General features: G+C 36.2%; 1 protein-coding gene across 1 annotated transcript; it reads left to right on the top strand.

The window, feature by feature from the left end:
- Positions 1-43: 43 nt before the first annotated feature.
- On the top strand, positions 44-19,148 carry LOTGIDRAFT_72310 (hypothetical protein; the record flags this gene model as incomplete). The annotated part of the gene is made up of 5 exons (XM_009067373.1): positions 44-168; positions 549-556; positions 1,032-1,145; positions 18,649-18,771; positions 18,898-19,148. Coding segments are annotated over 5 exons (621 nt in total), but the record flags the coding sequence as incomplete, so codon positions are not given.
- Between the last annotated feature and the right edge of the window lie 715 nt (positions 19,149-19,863).

The following is a 19,863-nucleotide window of genomic DNA, read 5'->3' as shown; positions in this document are numbered from 1 at the left end:
TGATCTGGATTGTGTACAAATAGTTATGGATCCATTTTCAGGTTGGCAAGGTGTGGATTGTAAGGAAGATATCAATGAATGTGATCAGGGAGTATGTCAAAATGAAGCCGGTTGTAAGAATCTTCCTGGTGAATACGAGTGTATCTGCCAACCCGGCTTCACAGGCAAGTATATAATTACAGGGAGACAACCCATGTATTCGTACCATAGCTAGCCCCTGAGATATAAATACACCCCTGCTCTCAGAGTCTGACGGCATCAATTGGTATTTGTTCATTGATAATAGTCTTGGCCTTGTGAATTGTCTTTGGCTCAATCAGGATCGGAACAGCAGGACATAAATAAAATCCATTTTCAAAATCTTTTTGTTCTTTCTACTATAAAATAATAGCATTGACACAAATCGATCAGTAGAAAAAAATGCTTTAGCTATCTGGAGGCATATCATCCAGCCTCGGTACAATTGTCCACCTTCCAATAGTTGTATACAATTTCACCTTTACCACAAACCCCTTCCGCATGTCGAACTGATGAAGTATTAGAAATAGTTACCACAGTGAGGGAGTCAGAGTTGCAGATTAAAGCATAGTGTTACTGACTTGTGAAGAGATTATCAACATAATTCACATATCATTTCAATGTTCATGTACCTCAGTCTAATGTGTCACATATGAAACATGATAGATGGAAATTTTGAGCTGCGTAAGCCAGTAAAATGTACACGATGAACAGTGGAATAACACTTTAATGGTCTTTGCGATCCTAAAGCAACTTGGATAAGCTTTGATAGCTGTTGGTTTCTCAATATTGTCGTGTTCGTTTGGATTAATTATTTTGGGAATCGAAGATACGAATTAGGTTACAGTTTTATTTCCTACTTTTCAGCACCGTTTAATGTCCTGCTTGAAGGCAATCTCACAGGAGCCATAAAGATGTTATGTTACGAGGGTTGCAATAGTTATGGACTTGGATTACCTGCTATATACTTTGGAATGGAATTGATCCTAATAAAGTTCTTTGGATATTTTCAGGTTTATTTTGTCAGTATCGAGTACCAGGCTGCCCGAGTAATCCCTGCCAGAACGGTGGATCATGTGTTGATACAGACTCTGGTTACGTTTGCTTCTGCGACGATCCGTATGTGGGTACGAACTGTGAGTTGATGATGACTACCCAGGAGTCCATGACCGTTACAACTCTGGATTCTGTGTTACTTCCGGAATACAAGTCCTCTGGACATACAGGTAAGTTTTACAGCTTCATTCTCGGCCATTGTTGATTTGTCAACCTCTCTGATACTATCAGTGATAGGTTCACAACCTCACCGAGACACAGCAAGAAACTAATGAACATAGCAAATGAAACTGTAGAAGAATGTATTGATAGGTAGAGCTTCTAAGCACGAGTAGTCGCATAAATCCACACCATTATTGAACGAAACTGAAATTCAGCACTGGTATCAATTTATGTTATCAAATATCATTAAATTACTTTCAGATATTCCTGAACCAGCAGCTAAAGTAGATGAGGAACAGGTGCGTTATGATTTAATTTATTTTGAATTCCAAACTTTATCAATATCAATATATCCACATTTAAGATTAGGAAGGTTTGCTACCTCCTGTCTTTATGTTGGTGTATTAGATTCTACTGATGTATTTGTTTGTCTATTTCAGTCGAGTAATTGGTACATCATTGTTATAGCCATCGTACTGACGGTCATCATAGCTTCTTTACTAATAGCTCTAGTCATTTGGACCAGTAAAAGGTAGGAACATATTTAATGTGCCGAGCCTTTAGTGGAGGACAAAATACCGTCTGTACTTATAGCCTTAACAATCTGGCATGTTGTGGGACTTTTCTGGCGTGATGTTGTACGTCGAATCTTATTTTTATTTCCCACATAACAGTATTTTTTAACTGGCTTTAAAGTGTTTACATTTAATGAATATTTCAGAAAGAAGTATAAAATCAACAAGGCACTGAAGCGAACATCTTCTGGCGAGCCCATCCCCGAAACCCCTCCAAGAGAACCAGCCTTTGACAACAACGTCTACTTGGCTACCAATAGTGAAACGTTTGGACGTCCAATACCTTTTGGAAACGGAATTTTCTCAAATATAGGATTTGATGTTCCTACTCAGGACGGAAGCAGTCCATACGCGACAGCTAAGAAGAAGAAGAAACCAACGAAAGAAGCTAAGAGCTCTAAAGGGGCTTCTGGAGGATCAGCTACTGGTGGAGCAGCTTCCATGGATAAAGGTGCTGGAAATGTGGACAAAGGCAAAGAAACGGATAACAAAAGGCACTCAAAAGAACCAAGAGAGAATGTTTACGTGCCGTGGGTACCAGGTCTTGCCCGTAACGAGAAAGAGTGTGCCAACTCGCAGATGACCGAGATAGACCTCAATTCGCAGTGTGATGAAACGGAGCTAGCAGCCGAACCGGTACGGTGTCACGAACCAGTTTCCAATAAGGTATCTAGTCATTACGCCGTCAGTCGACCTATCTCCGAAATCCGGGAAGACATGATGGCTGCCAATCCAACCGGAAGCTTATACTCAGCGAATCGCTTCCGGAAAATGGCTAGTACCGAATCACTACAATTGAGTCCGCCGAGTTCCGGAAAGCGGAAGACTTCAGTGTCGTCCTTGGTTGGAGGCATAGTTAAATGGTCGCCGCGATCACGAAAAGTTTCACCGGACAGTGAAGTAGGCATCGGTGACTTGGAAATGTTTAATACCAAAGGTCGTGAACGAAAGATTTCAAATAAGTCGAACACTTCGAACACTGTTGAACCGGATATCACAAAAGATTGTTTGAGTCCAGATGAACCAAAATACAATATGAGTAGACGACGCTCGTCTTATAATCTATTAGAAATGTCTCCAAATCACAGTCGGTTGCAAAGATCCGAGGACATCATCTCCTTGTCCAGTAACTCTTCCGATGAAGGGAACATTGTTACAAACCCGGGAAAACATCAGAAGATATGTGAGTCCGGATCGGAGGAACTGGATACGTCTCAGTACATTTCAATGACCGGAAACGCAACCGGAAACGGTGGTAATAACAAACAATCCGAACCCAAAGTGGCGGATGAACGCAAGACTTCAGCACATTCCAATAAGAGTCGACTCAGTGTAATGGACGATAGACGGATCTCGGCATCCACGATGGGAATGTCAGTGAACACTTCACCAGTTGTGTCCGATTCGGAAGAGGTGGACGAGTTCGCAGAGCCTCCAGCTCGTGAGAAGTCTCACAGTATCGGAAGCTCGGAGGACGGTTTTATTGTGATGAAGGTGCCGACTTGACTTATCAGTGTCCACAAACAATCTGTTGAAACAATCAGAACATGGTTTATAATTTATCCAATACTGAAACTTGTTGAATATACCCCCAGAAGCGCTTAAATGATTCATTGGGTAGGGAAAGTTAGGTCACAGAAATGCCAAGGGGGTGCTCTCATAATCAATAATGTAAGAACTCAGTTGAGAATGAGAGGCGAAAGTCAAACAAGCTTCAGTTCTGTCCACTGAATACCCATTGTGACTCTGTACTAATTCATCCGCCATAAAAATTATATTAACTGCTGAGGACTTCAAAACTAAGGTCAACAATGTAACAATGGAAACAATCCTATTGGATATATATAGCAGAAAGAGACTGTTGGTTGTTGTAACAGGTAATAATACGATATACATGTAGCTCCTATGTAGCTAAATACATCTTGGTTGTTGGAGTGTGGATAATTTTAAGGTCATCTCGACCAGAATTGTTTAAAAGTTTTATTGAACAGTTGATCGTGATGTATGTTAGGAATATCGGATAATTTGAATAATTTGTAGGAGGATATAAGGATTTTCCTTGCCATTTTCAAGTGAACAAATATAAGATAGTGATTTGAACGAGTAACCACTGCATTAAATTACATGGAGAACTAACTCGAGTCAAGCCAGTTTATGGGTATATTTTTTCAGAAAAACCAGCCAATAAAGTTATTTTTAATAAAAGGTTTTATCAAGTATCGCTTTCAGTGAGTCCAAATGGCTAATAATGTTCATCTGGTGTCTAGGTTTGACAACTTAGATTTCGGGGAAGGGAGGGTTTCATTCTCCCAAATGTACAGGCCTAGGGTGGAGCAGACACTTTATTTAGAAATTAGGATTAAGGGTCTTGATATTGGGTTTTCTTCTGTTCTTATTCTGAATTACTTTCAGATAGACCACATAAATAACAATTTTCTCACATCTAATGCCTACCAGTACCTCACTCAGAAACGACAACGACCTTGCTGACTTGTGACTATGACGAATACTTGTATGATGATGATATACCTCATGTCAAAAAAACTGGTATCCAGGTCAGAAACTGACAGGTCGACAGTAAAACAACCTGGTGTAGGAGGATGACATCTTTCACGCTTTCTATTTATCAGTTTAAATGTTTCAAGTTGGTAGTTTGACATGAAATTTGACAGTGGGTGATCTCTTACTCATTCACAAACTAAAACAAATGCGCAAAATACTTCCCTGTCGTATTGGACTACGGACGTGATGGAGGGGGGTGGGTGGTGGTACAAACGTGTAGGTGGGTGTTCTATGAGACAGTTCTTTTCCAACCTGAATGATCTACATTAGTGGGTCCCGGCCTTCTAGCCTTCACACCCCTGCAGCAATCAATTGGACCTTTCACACTCCCAAAAATTTGTTTCATCTACATTTCCAGCATGTGTTATTGTGAGGTGCTCTCTCAATTCAAAATAATTTTTTTTCTCCTACACCAGTTGACCACATCCCTGACACCCTAGTGCCACACCCCCAGGGGATGAAAACACGCCAAGTAGTGTACCGGGGATCTAGATCGAATAGCTTAGGGGTAAGGGTTTGTGCGTGGATGGGTGTCAAACGAGGGTTTGAAGTGTCGGATTACTGAAAATGTATTTTCTAATCGATGCGTTGGAGGGTAACAACAAGTCCTAGAGTTATCGCCCTTGAATGAATAAAATTCGTCAAAATTAGAAGTATAGGTAGCTACCGTGGAAGCGTGGATGTATATCACGAAATAGATAAATGCAAGGTACTTGATAACAAGGTAAAGGTACGATAGGAGTGAGTGGTCGAACAAGGTTGATAAATAGATCAAATACGATCGGTGTCACTCGTTACTATCTATTCAGGCATATCTCCAATTAGTATGTTGTTTTCTAGTATACATTATAAGATGGAATTCTTGAAACTTGTTTGTTTTTAACTTGACAATCCTACCCAAATATTTCACATTTGTGTAAAGATAAATTCAAACTTAATTGAAGTTTTACATCCTACTGTTCTACTAGTGGAGTGAAACTGATTTTAAGAATGGCAACACTATGCGTTATACAATGGGGGAAATGTCGTCAGGGCACTTGTCTATAACTCATGGGAAGACTAATTATATAAAGGTAAAAGGTCAAAGGTGAGAATATTTTCGACAGATTTAAGTGGCCAAAATAAATCAGAGAGACTGAAACCCCCTCTCTCCCCTCTTCTATTCTGTCTCCTTGTGTTTTTGCTCAAAACATTTCGTACGACAAATATACGAGGTTTTTTTAAAGGCAAAATATATCATCAAAGATATGCTTTAAGGTATCCACATGTACAGAGAAGCCACCCCCTCCAAACCCAACCCCGCCTGCCCTCCTAAACACCTCTACACCCAGAAGAATATTTCGGACCCTGCTTACCGACATCCAACTTTACTAAGTAGTGTTATTTTTAGATATTCCCTTTTAATAATATTTAACAAAGGCAGTAAATAGGGTTTTATAAATTACGTGACCTACTTATATTATACTGTCACAGAGTCCCACTATAAAATAAATTATAAATAATATTAAAATAATCAATTTTACCCCCCCCTGTCTAAACTTTATTGAACAAATATAATAAAAGGATTTTACTTTAGCAAATTTTATATCCTACTGTTCTGTATCTTATTGAACTAATGAAATGAAACGTAGTTTTATATCCTACTGTTCTGTATCTTATTGGACTAATGAAATGAAATGAAGTTTTATATCCTACTGTTCTGTATCTTATTGTACTAATGAAATGAAATGTAGTTTTATATCCTACTGTTCTGTATCTTATTAGACTAATGAAATGAAATGAAGTTTTATATTCTACTGTTCTGTATCTTATTGAACTAATGAAATGAAATACAGTTTTATATCCTACTGTTCTGTATCTTATTGTACTAATGAAATGAAATACAGTTTTATAACCTACTGTTCTGTATCTTATTGAACTAATGAAATGAAATGGAGTTTTATACCCTACTGTTCTGTATCTTATTGAGCTAATAAAATGAAATGGAGTTTTATGTCCTACTGTACTGTATCTTATTGGACTAATGAAATGAAATGGAGTTTTATACCCTACTGTTCTATATCTTATTGGACTAATGAAATGAAATGTAGTTTTATGTCCTACTGTACTGTATCTTATTGGTCTAATGAAATGAAATGGAGTTTTATATCCTACTGTTCTGTATCTTATTGGACTAATGAAATGAAATAGAGTTTTATAACCTACTGTTCTGTATCTTATTGAACTAATGAAATGAAATGGAGTTTTATACCCTACTGTTCTATATCTTATTGGACTAATAAAATGAAATGGAGTTTTATGTCCTACTGTTCTGTATCTTATTGGTCTAATGAAATGAAATAGAGTTTTATATCCTACTGTACTGTATCTTATTGGACTAATGAAATGAAATAGAGTTTTATATCCTACTGTTCTGTATCTTATTGAACTAATGAAATGAAATACAGTTTTATATCCTACTTTTCTGTATCTTATTGTACTAATGAAATGGAGTTTTATATCCTACTGTTCTGTACCTTATTGTACTAATGAAATGAAATGGAGTTTTATATCCTACTGTTCTGTATCTTTTTGGACTAATGAAATGAAATGGAGTTTTATATCCTACTGTTCTGTATATTATTAGACTAATGAAATAAAATGGATTTTTTTTATCCTATTGTTCTGTATCTTATTGAGCTAATGAAATGAAATGGAATTCTGTCGCAGAATAGCATCAAGTGCTCCGGAAGGTTGAGCATGATTTGCGATAACCGCAACAGTTGCAAATTTAGTGGAGTTAAAGCTAATAAATTTGTCCATTTGTCGAAGTCTTGTAATTAAATGTCGTCACGTCTTGTCCATTTGTCTTACATTTATAATATGTGTAGGTCTGTCATCATGTCCAGCTTCCTTGTGTCTCGGTTTTGCGAAGCACGTCCACCAAATCAAGGTCAACCAACCCACGCATGTGTAGAGTTCAAACTGGCCGCCTGTCTAACTGTGTGACATATACTTTAACAATAAACAATAGATCATAACTTCTAACAATGACCAACTCCGTACACAAACTGTCAATAGGACAATCTATACAGCGTAGTATGGAAGACAAATGTCAGGTACATAACGGTGTCTTTGATTTGCCAACCTTACACGGTATGGCAGATTTGGCTGTGGTGGCTAAGTGGATTTACAAGGAGGAAAAATAATAAGGGAAGGTAATTCACGATGCAAAAAGACAACAATATTGCAATTCCCTGACACAATAGTACCAACCTTACCTTGCTAGTTCAAACATAAATTATAGTAAAATATTACATAGGGATTAGGACCATTTACAAAAATTATTAACCTCCCCCCCCCCCCCACTTTACCTTGATTGTGTATAAAGTTATAACGCACTAAGTTAAAACGACAATTATTTATGGCATACCTGTTTGGTTTGAGAAGGATGTGAATAAACCAGTTTTCAACATCGTCTGTCTTGCCTTCGGTTACCTAATATGGCACGACACGTTCAGAGTAAAGTACATTGATACGTTGTGGTTAGCTAAACCTTAAAGTTTGGAGTAGGAATTTGAAGTTTTCATCACTGAGAATTGATAGGCGTCTTCTCGTCTCCATAAACAGAAGAGTTCCAAGAGAGATAACTCGTGGACATTACTGAGCTATGATTCAGACCACAAAATATACAGATGTATACTGTGATAAAATGGTAACATTGATCACAAGATACCACTTTCAGCTATAAAAACACATTTAAGAATGAAAAGCTGGCGTATGGTACGTCTACAATTTGATAAACTTGCTGTCCGAAGTGAAGATCGTAATTGTTCTCTTTTTAGCTTCGTAAAATTTTTCTTCGTATCATAATATCAGTAAGATCTGAAATTGAGACGAAAGGAAATATGCGAAAAATTACAAATCTGCAAACCAAGTACTTCGTACTAACGAAATCAAAAACAACATATTGGCAAAATATTGCTAAAAGTTAGTGAACTTTAAACATGAGGAAGTATATCAATGTTAAGTGAGTAAGTATTTCATAATGAAAAGTGGTATCAGGTGTCTAGAACAGTAAGCATACCCTGCCATACCACACTGGTCATAGCTGCCCAATAATATTCTCTCATAAATTGGGCTCGTTTAAGCTGATAAAGAAATATTTAAACGGCTGCATCCCTTTAATTAAAGAAAATCTTTTTACATTCTCAGAAAGGCATTATTATGCGATTTCTAGATACCATTTTAAACGGACAAGCGACAACAATATTCTTCATTAGATGCCATGCTATCGGCAAAATCTTAAACTGTGCTCTTTAGCTGATAAAGAAATATTTAATGGCTACACCCCTTTAAAACAAAGCACAACGAGGAGTCATTTCTATCAAATCACCATATCAAATAGAGTGGACAAGCTGGGCAGTTCGGCTAATCCGTGTCACCGTTCACTCACGGCGTATAACTATGACAGAGACCAGAAGAGAACGTTAATTTCATAACACCTGTAAACACGACACACAGACTACAGTTGGTTGAAGGACGTTTGACACGACACACTGTCATATACAGTGTATTTATGAACGGTGGTCTTTAGCATACTAATAACTAACGGACTGTCCAATAGTCAACAATGCTGACTCTTTATCAAGGACTAGCTGTTACCTTTATTCTGTTGAGTTTTATTAAGGTATGTTCATGTTTTCTGTCATTTCCTGAATTAATTTGGCATCTTTCAGTTCGTTTTAAACTTAAACAAAGTGTCTTTGCTGCCGTGTTTGACGTTTAATTTGAGTTTATCTCGTCTTGGTGTTGCTTTTGATATATTATCATCGTTTCATGCCTTGTCTTAGTATTAACTGTTAGTACAGAATAATTTTAAGCCAATAAACTGTTGTCAGAACGTAAACAACTCAAAACAAAGTCGAGAAAACGAGATCAAAAAGTTAACTCGGTCAAAGAGTACCCTATACCAAGGTTGTTCAAGAAAACAAGCTTTGTTTGGCACGGTATATTGGGGTTGAACCTCTGGTAGAATAGATATACCCCCGAGTGACTAGCAATGAACTCAAAATCAGACTTTCACACAGTAGGAGCTAGTGCCTTCTCGCACCTTGAACCCAAGCCCTGTCCTGTTCCAATCATGCCCTCTAACTGTCACACCTCCAAACCCCGCCCACAAACACACAATCTCTTCTTAATCCCCTACAGCCCCAATCGTACTGTTAACTATTAGCACCTAAGATAGACGACAATCCAGCTCGTTACAATCTTAGTCAATTTTCGCAGACCCGTAATGTTTGTCATGTAAACATTGGGGTATTCAAGTCGGTTTACAAAGGATATACTTTCTTTACCTCGCTCAATATCTACACCTTGTTATTATACACGGTAATAGTCGGGTCAAAAATAATATTTATTGACTTAATAGATGAGCTACTGAGGCCTTTATCCAAAACGAAAATTAGCCTAGAACAAAATACTTGCTTGTGTCATTTTAGAAACTTTTTTCTCTTAATGTATACTTCATGACGGTGTCTGTCTTACTAGGACAATAATCTGCAAATGCTATACTCTCTGACTGTCTTTTGAAACTTGGCATTTCCTTTGGAGAGTTCACATGGCAAATAATGCTGTAGGTTTGTCAACTCTATTAGTTTCAGGGAGTCCGCTGTAAGAGTTTATTTGGTATACATATTCATTACTAAAGAAAACAACAGTATGACAATTAGACTTGATTAACAGAATAGTAGGACGTAAAACTCCTATTAATATATATATTAACCAAGAAATATAAAAAAGAAATATTGTATTAAATATGTCAATAACATATATTCTATTGATGAGAAACAGTTTGACCTTGGAACAACTGTACTGCGTTTTTATTGAATACATTAAAAGGTCAAACGTGACGGAGTGAGTCAGGGAGCTGTATTGTGTCCTATATTTCTTATGGCCTGTGGAAATGATATGGTGATGAACGACAGTAATTTCCTGTTGATGATTGTTTTCTGTGCATTTTGTGTGTCTACAATTATATGTGTTATCATTTTTTAATGACCTTTTTTTCTTCATCATTTGAACAATTTCTGACTATGAACAAATTGAAAAGATGTTGTTTTCCACAAAGCAAGCAAAAAATTTATCTTTGAGAGTTGATGTAAAAAGATAAGCAATAAATATCATCAAGAGAATCAGTCAGTCGGGTAATTTGAATGTGATTTTTTGAATATAAGCTTTAAGCTTTTCTATTACGTTTGAGCATTTCTAAAATTACACTTTCCAGAATTGTCATCGTTGATGCAGGGCATATTTAAACAACCGGAAAACCTCTTCAGTTACCAGATTGTCGCTTGGGGATTTGGTTTGTCAAAACTCAGAGTCCCTTGCTGACGCAAAGCTTGTTTACATGGACATTAATATTTAATTGATGTTTTCTGGAAAGAGAAGATTTCTATCTATTCGCTATTTATTGGATAAATTGTCCACAACAAATATCGTCTTCAAATAACAAAAGTTCATATTCAGGGCAAGACAATTATGATCTGTGTCTTATTTCTGGTGTACAAGATACAGTACTGGTAAACATAATATATTTCACTCGTGCTACAGGGGAAATATAATGTTCGTCACCTACATCATAGAGAAGTATTGTAGGTCAAAAGAGATTGAACGGATTTTTAACAATAGAGTATTATCATTGTCACATGCCCTGGGGGTTATTAACATAGTTTTAGTACTGCGTGGGCATTCGGTTCGAAAAATGAAGTGGGGTGGGGGGAGAGGGGACACAATAAGGCATTATTATTAACAAAGTTTCATTATTACGTTTCAGTCTGGATTGACATTCTAATCAAAACCTGAAGGGTTGGGGGTGGGTGAGGTACCGGAGGGGGGTGGGGGGGGGTGGGTGGTTTTAGTGGAGATGGAGAGAACATCAGAAATATCAATAATTGATACGGTATGATACAAGGAGATATATTGTGCCCTCTATTTTTTAATAACTGTATAAACTTTAAATTACTTTTCTTAACTAAACAAAGATAGCTTATAAAATTCAATTTGGACTCTCAACGAAAACAAAGAACAACATAAATTGAAAAAATGAATTGAATTAATAGAAAAAATTGTTCAATTTATGAATGAAATAAGTGGAAATAAGGGAAAATTTATTTCCTAAATATTTTATTTCATAAATTTGATATTTGATTTGTCAGTGTAGGTATTTAAAAGGGGATTTATATAATGTATCATATCTATTTCTGTTTGTGTATGATTTTTTAAGTAATTGATACGCTTCTTTGTTTATAAGCAATGAAGCTCTGTAAATTATACAAGTTTTGAGGAATTCCCGAAGTTTTTATTTAGATATTGTTTCTTAAGTTTCTAAAATGTTATAAGTATATTGTAACCTAGCTCAATATTTAAGAAAGCTAAGGAAATACCCAGTCTCATCATTGATTTTGGACAAGAATTTGCCCTACTTTACCCTATCTGTTCTCCATGTTTATGGTAGACTATTTTGATGTCAATAACATTATCAGTGTATAGAAATTATCTATGATTATTATATTCCCATCGATACGGTAGTACGGGTTTGTAAAGGGATTTTGAAGTATAGATTTTTATTTCACAAAGTTTGAAATGGAAATTTACTTGTAGTCTTATTGGACTAATGAAATGAAATGTAGTTTTATATCCTACTGTTCTGTATCTTATTGGACTAATGAAATGAAATGTAGTTTTATATCCTACTGTTCTGTATCTTATTGAGCTAATGAAATGAAATGAAGTTTTATATCCTACTGTTCTGTATCTTATTGGACTATTGAAATGAAATGGAGTTTTATATCCTACTGTTCTGTATCTTATTTGACTAATGAAATGAAATGGAGTTTTATATCCTACTGTTCTGTATCTTATTGGACTAATGAAATGAAACGGAGTTTATATCCTTCTGTTCTGTATCTTATTGGACTAATGAAATGAAATGAAGTTTTATATCCTACTGTTCTGTATCTTATTAGACTAATGAAATGAAATGGAGTTTATATCCTACTGTTCTGTATCTTACTGTGTTGACCTTACCCAAGCATTTTACTGTACACTAACCACTCACAAAATGTGAAATTTTGGGTATGAATTTGTTTAATTCAATGGCAATTCAATTTTTTTTTGTAAAATGAAACAGGAAATTTCGACTAAATTTATACTTGGGAATTACGTCGGTAAAACCAGCATTTCTTCAAAACGACCTAACTCATAATTCAAAAGAAGTTTTTAAATCTTTTATTATTAGAAAGTTAACAAGCTAAATATAAACTTTGTCTAAAAAGTAGGATGAACGAACGTGACGAGACGAAAGTAACATATGCTTTAGATGTTGTACTTGAATTCTTTGTTTTGTGTACCACATCATGATATACCTGTCTTGCGTTCAGTTACTTAGTCGTTATGTAGCCTTTTTTAATGTTTTTTTTTTCTACTGAACGAGTGGCTCTGTTTTAACGTTACGTGGTGTTTTAACTGTTTTGTCTACTGAGCGAGTCACTCTGTTACAACGCTCTGTAGTGTCTTTATTGTTTTGTCTACTGAACGAGTCACTCTGTTGTATCGTTACGTAGTGTCTTTATTTGTAATGAAATATTTTGTATACTGAACGAGTGGCTCTGTTATAACGTTACGTAGTGTTTTGATGATACATTGAAGAGATCAAAGGTTCCGAGATGGAGAGCACACCCTTCATACATCCCTAAAAATAATCCATTTTGGAACGGAGGCGAGATATGAAATGAGACCTTGGACAATACGGCACATTAATATGGTGTAAATCCTAAAGAAGACGTATTAATACCACATGTTACTTTTATGGTTGTCACATGTGGCTTTACAATGTTAAATAATTACACAGAGCTTGGTGAAATTGTTAAAAAAACATAAATCTTGTTGGCGATACACACATTGGCCTACAAATATATTTGAATACCTGAACCATGGACATGTCAGGTCACTTAATACTCCTACTAGCGATGCATGATTATTAGTTATTTAGGTTTGTCAACTTAGCATTCCTGGCAGAGAGTCCACTTAGCTAATAATATTTTTTTGGTATTTAGGTTTGTCATCTTAGCATTCCTTGCAGAGAGTCCACTTAGCTAATAATATTTTTTTGGTATTTAGGTTTGTCAACTTAGCATTCCTTGCAGAGAGTCCACTTAGCTAATAATATTTTTTTGGTATTTAGGTTTGTCATCTCAGCTTTCCTTGCAGAGAGTCCACATAGCTAATAATGATTATTTGTTATTTATTTGTTATCTCAGCACTTTTTCAGAGTCTACATAGTTAATATATATATATTGATATTTTTATTTGTCAACAAAGCGTCCATAGATAAGTAAAGTGAGTTGAAGACTTATTGACATGCGCAGTTCGAAGTTCACTGGACGAAATTCATGATAATAATAAAATGTCAAAAATTCAAACCTCAAATATTCAATGATGTAGATTATCCAAATATTGTAGAAGAATTCAGGTTAAATACACAATAGAAACAGCCACATGTCAATAACACATATTGATTACGTCATCAGTTGTTGTGTACTACTGACCTTACAGTGATTTCTATGATCATCATGTGATTGTATTTAAAGGGAAATATAGTAATATAAAGTTTGCACCCACTGGGCTAATGAAGACGGACAATGTCTAGTACTAGCTTTTCCAGTGTTTAATATACACCTTGGGCTTATGAAGACAACACCCTTACAGTGTGCAATGGGGAAATTTTTTTCCAGAATAGTGGTATAAGCCTAATCTTTTCAATTTCGAACTGTCGAGGGATCAGAAAAGTGCACAGTTTGTAGCACTCGGGGTCAGAACAACTAGACGCTTTTCCCATCTCAGCCCCTCCGACCTGCATCACTGACAAAGGGACATCGTTTTGAAAAATCCAACACATGTCGGAAATGAAAACGGAATAATCAACGAGCAAGCACCGTCATTCACTAAGTCACCGAAGCATAATAATATGTAATTTGGATTTTTCAAATCGAAAGAGAAAATGTATTCAACATTAATTAGTATTCAATATGGCCCAGTTCGACATTTTTTATATAAGAAAAAGTGTAATATGTAATAAGGTCTATGATACATGGATATTAATCGTGTTTGAACTGCCAAATTAGGACGAAATTCGACAGAGCCTAAGGTTATTATTATAGTATTAAACTACCTGACCGTGACGTAGCTCGAATATAAACCGTTAACCTTTATTTTATTTTTTCTTTCCGTGGTGTAGTCCGTATGCCAGTTTTCTTTCTTTTTTCCCTTTTTTCGTCATTTCTTTCGTTCTTTATTCCTTTCATTCTTTCTTTTCCTTTCTTTCGTTCTTTATTTCTTTCTTCTTTCGTTCCATCGTGATGTAGCAATGTATCAGTTGCATCACCACTATTTTTTCTTGGAGTTTTACGCCTAAGAAGACGGTTTATTAAGAATTATACATTATAATAAGAGAAATATTAAAATAAATAAACGACTGTATCCTTTCAATTCCACCAGTAGTTTTAAAATGGTGATGACAACATAGTTTCATTAAAGCACTGTCCTAGGTCAGAAGATGAGCGTGTGTTCAGCGTCTCGGACTAACCATCAGAAATAACCCTTAGATAGATAATTTATGTCAAAAGAATATTAAAAAGCCCCCAGCAGTTTGTCTCTTACGTCAATTAAAACTATCATTTTTAACATCAAAGCTGATTGAAGTTTATGTATATTTCTTTTTTTTTCTGAATTTTTAATACATATTACGACAAAATATTTAGGCCACATGTAAGTCAAGTGTAAAATGTGCAGTGCTAATACGTTTGTCTGCTACTAACCGAGGATATCTGCAGTGACGTTCTTACGGGGGGCAAGGGCGGGGGTGCAGAAAAGAGGCAGGCGGGCCACCCTCCCCCCTTACTTTCAGATTCTGTATCATCTTACGTAGTGAAAGAATGGCATATGTAAAATTCCCTTGTGCCCCTTCCTTGTGCCCCTGCTCGCCTCCTCAACCGATGTTTCCTAGAAACAGCACTGTATATCTGTAGGTTTGCTTTAACACTAGGAGTTTATATTATTTTCATTTCAAACACAATAAGTTTGGTTTATATAGCACTTGTTATTATTTATTGTACCTACAAATAACACGTAAATATATAGCTGTTGAATACGGTTTTGAATTTGAATCGTACTTCGACTATAGGCTCTATTCATAGGTTGAGTCAGTGTGTATACAGGGCCAATAATATAATATGTAACGAATATTCTTATATCCCATACAAACTATTGATATTCATACACTTCGATTATATAATTATGGTTTTATTCATATAACAATATTAAAATATTATGTGTATTTTCGAGCACATCCTGGTACGATCATATACATAAAACACACAATATTAAAGGGATATACAGTGGAGTTTCAGAGAAACATTCGGTTAGGGGGGCCGGGCAAGGCCCACAAAAAGTGGGGTGGGGGAGGGGGCAAAGTCGGACCAACTGATTTCCACTCCTCTGCTCAATATCTGTTCTGCTGCTAAAAAGAACCAGAGATATATCGTCTCTTCAACAAGTTCGGAACAACTATATTACTATCGCGTTTCACTTGAACAGATTAGCCTAGTATCAGGTACCGAGCCTGTCCTGCATTTAATTTCATTTCATTTTGTTCCAGGACTCAGCAATCTTCCTCCATTGCTTTACTGTAAAATGTAAACCTCGTTTCAGAGTTTTCATTTCATTTCATTTCAGGACTCGGCAAGTAGTGGTATTCTCGAGTTTAAATTTGTAAGTTATTATAACGATGAAGGCGACGGCGCTAACGGCCATTGTTGTGATGGAAAACTATTCTTTTGCCCTACCGAATGTGACCATCAGTTCAAATTGTGCGTGGATCGTTTACCTGGGTAAGACCAATGTAGTTTTACATCCTGCTTCTATCAGCCAATCAGCTGGCTACAACTTGGTTATATCCTTGTTTTATGAGAAACTGGCTTATGTACCTGTAGCATGTTTGACTAATGAAATGATAAAGAATTTCGTTTTTTAGGTCTTAAAGCTATCATGCTCTAGTTACACTCAAATTAATAATATTTTTTTAATAATTAATTTTAGTCTAATTAGAGCATGGTAGCTTTAATAGGACTGTAAAAGATCGAGTTCAATTATAGCTGCCATTTCTCTGCCGTATCCGTCTCAAAAACTGAATTTGGCTCGATGGTATTTGTGATGTTTGTCTAGCACTAATTGTCGGAACTACAGAAATCGGCTCGGTGCAAATATGCGATACACAGACAAAAACTAGAAAATGTCTTTAAAACTCCTTTAATCGACTAATGCAATATTACTTGTAAGTCATCTGACCTATTGAAGCATCAAAAATTACATAATCCTTCAATGGCATATTAGAAGCACAGTTTATAGATAAAACAGACAATTATTATGGATTTGAACTTCAGAACTTTTAAAAATTTCGTTTCTTTTTTTGTCTGTTGCTTACTTTGCATCGCCTACAAATACAATCGATATTGATTGAAATAACTTATAATTTTTTATGTGGTTTATTTTCAATTATTACAGTATGAGTAGAGTCAGCTGTTATACCTCTGGGGAAGTGGTAAACCAAGACAATATTCCAAGTTTTGGTAGCTACATAGGAAATCAACCAAATTATTTTAAAGTTCATTTTGACTCTTGGCCGGTAAGAAATCCATTTTTATCTAAAGATATGAACAATTGCATTAGCTCTTGTAGGTTTTTGTTACGGCTATCACGATATTGTGATACGAATACGAATTAACATCAATAACGTATCACTTATAACGTGATACGATACACTGGCAATTTATCATGATATTATCGTATATTATAGGCACAGCTACTTCCATTTCAAGGAAATATCATTGAACGTATCGTAATATCGTGATACGATTTACTGGCAATGTACTTGATTTATTAACATATCGTGATACTTTTTAAATTCATTTTCGTATACGATTCAGTGTCAAAATACTAAGTGAACAGGGCAGTATGGATATCATAACACTGCAGTATGGTAATATTGTGATCTAATATATTTAAGCAAATAATGTGATGCCATTCATCGTATCGATGTGGTATCACGATTTATTGTCAATTCACTCGATGTCTCGTAGTATCGCGTTGCTACTTAATGATATAGTTACTAATCAGTGATCTATGTTTTATCTTACCAGCTCTTGCTTGAAGTGGACGTTAACTTGTCATCTACCAACCAACATGTTTATTTTATATTAAATGTAGGGTAAAGCCTTAGTTCGAGTTAAAATAGTGGATCTGGATGATAATACTGATGATTTCGTTGAAACTCTTGTTAAAAGTATTTATAGATTGCCGACCAAACCCCCTCGTTACACAGCAGAGCTACTGGCAGCCCGGACTAGGTAAATAACTTTTCTGTCATTGCCCATATATATCAATGCAAAGAATGCTCACATATTGTTATCACCACTGTGAAAACTCATCTCTTGTCTAATTGTTCTTTACAGTCCCACATTCTTTGCATTTGGTTCCACCCAAGCAATGTTGAAAATCGAAGAGAATAGAAAAGAGCTGAAGCCTCTCCGGGCAAATGTCATATATTATTGCATGACGTTATCAGATTAGCAGGTGGATCCGTATATACAGCTGGAAACAGATCAAGAAAAGACTAAAACCGCTGTCCCGATTTCTCTCAGCCTACTACAATCAGTACATTCTTTGCTAGAACAATAGGACGCAAAACTCTATTGTATTTGTTTCAATTACAGGTTAGAACTGGATGTCCGTGTATCATGTGATACTCACTATTATACCAGAAATTGTGCTGTGTTCTGTAAACCACAGAGTAATGCTGAAAATGGCTTCTATACTTGTAACCAAGTCACTGGGGCTAAAATATGCAATGAAGGTTAGTTGCAATACATAGGTTTCTGGTGTGTCTTGGGGTTATGATGGGGTTGGTATGGGTCCGAGTCCTTAGCTAATGGTTCATTTTTTGTAGGATCAGAGATAAACATATATTACTCGTCATTCGAGATTTGATGATCGTAGACTCTTTTTAAATGTAAAAAGGCGTAAGATGCACTCTCAAATGCCACAGACAGTGCTTTCGAATGTAATCAATGAGTCAACTCTAACACTTGACTTACATATCATGGGTTGGATTTCGACAGAGGGATGTGTGAAACCTTTAAACTCTTCCACTAAAAATACTTGACCTTAATTGCATTTGCAGGTTGGACTGGGGAGAATTGTGATATGGATATTGATGAATGTTCAACCAGCCCCTGTCAGAATAACGGTACCTGTATCAACAACCCCGGATCTTATAGGTGTAACTGTCTAGATGACTATCACGGTGAGTAAGATTTTTGGGGATTAGGGCGTAGTGCAGTCTCTTGTCTGTCTCACCTGCCTGCGCAACGTAGATTCTGTTTTTGCTAGAAATAGAAAGACACAAGAATAATTTCCAATTTCATTTCAGGGTTTCACTGTGAAATCAGTCCAATCTGTTCGAGTCAACCGTGTAAAAATGATGGAGCTTGTACTGAAGGCTTTATGCTCACATACAATTGTACGTGTGCCTTTGGGTTCAGTGGAGACACGTGCGAAACACGCGATGACCCGTGTACGTGGACGCCATGTGAAAATAATGGAGTGTGCGCTAGTGACCCAGTGACCTTCGACTATAACTGTACTTGTGATGAAACATGGATAGGGGAGAAATGTGAAATTGCACAACCACCGTTTACACCCATCACGCTGTTTGGAGGTAAGTTTATTCAAAGTATCACCATTAACAATCATATCCGGAAGCTGGAGTTCTAGGATTATTAAAACCCTCAGCCCATGTTCAGTCGAGATTGTACCAATGTCACCGCCCCTCTGGCGGCACACATAAAGTAATTACTATAGTGGAGCTAAAAATTGAGAATGTCGTCTACTTTCCACCATCGCGACACCCTCAAAGTGCTAGATATATATATGTCTCAACACAGCAAACAGCAATCCCCAACCATTGCTTTCTACTTCAGAGACGACCAGAATCACATTATTGGGAGAAATAGACGATAAAAATATGCCGGAATTGGTGAAAGGATTGGAGAATTTATCTCGAGATTTAGGAAAAGTTAATGGTACAATTTTAGTTCAGTTGGAGACTCAAGTACTGGAAATCAAAATTGGGTAAGTCACGAGATAGTATTGAGATAGCCCGTCGTCTCTTTAATACTTCCACTTATTTAAACCGTGTTTCACTTTAGCAGTTAAACCTCGACAACGAGGTAATAAATATTCATAATGTCACATGGTTTTCAAAGCAACCAATCAATTCGCTTTTACTTGTATAAATATTACATGACTTTTATCACAGCCTGTTCAACAACTTACTGTAATTTTCATAATTATGTCATTTTCAGCACTATAATAACCGAGGTTGAGTTTTTGGTTG

Source organism: Lottia gigantea (genome assembly GCF_000327385.1).
Source record: "Lottia gigantea unplaced genomic scaffold LOTGIsca_82, whole genome shotgun sequence".
In the NCBI taxonomy this organism is placed as follows: Eukaryota; Metazoa; Mollusca; class Gastropoda; family Lottiidae; genus Lottia; species Lottia gigantea.
This window is presented reverse-complemented; position numbering and strand designations above follow the sequence as displayed.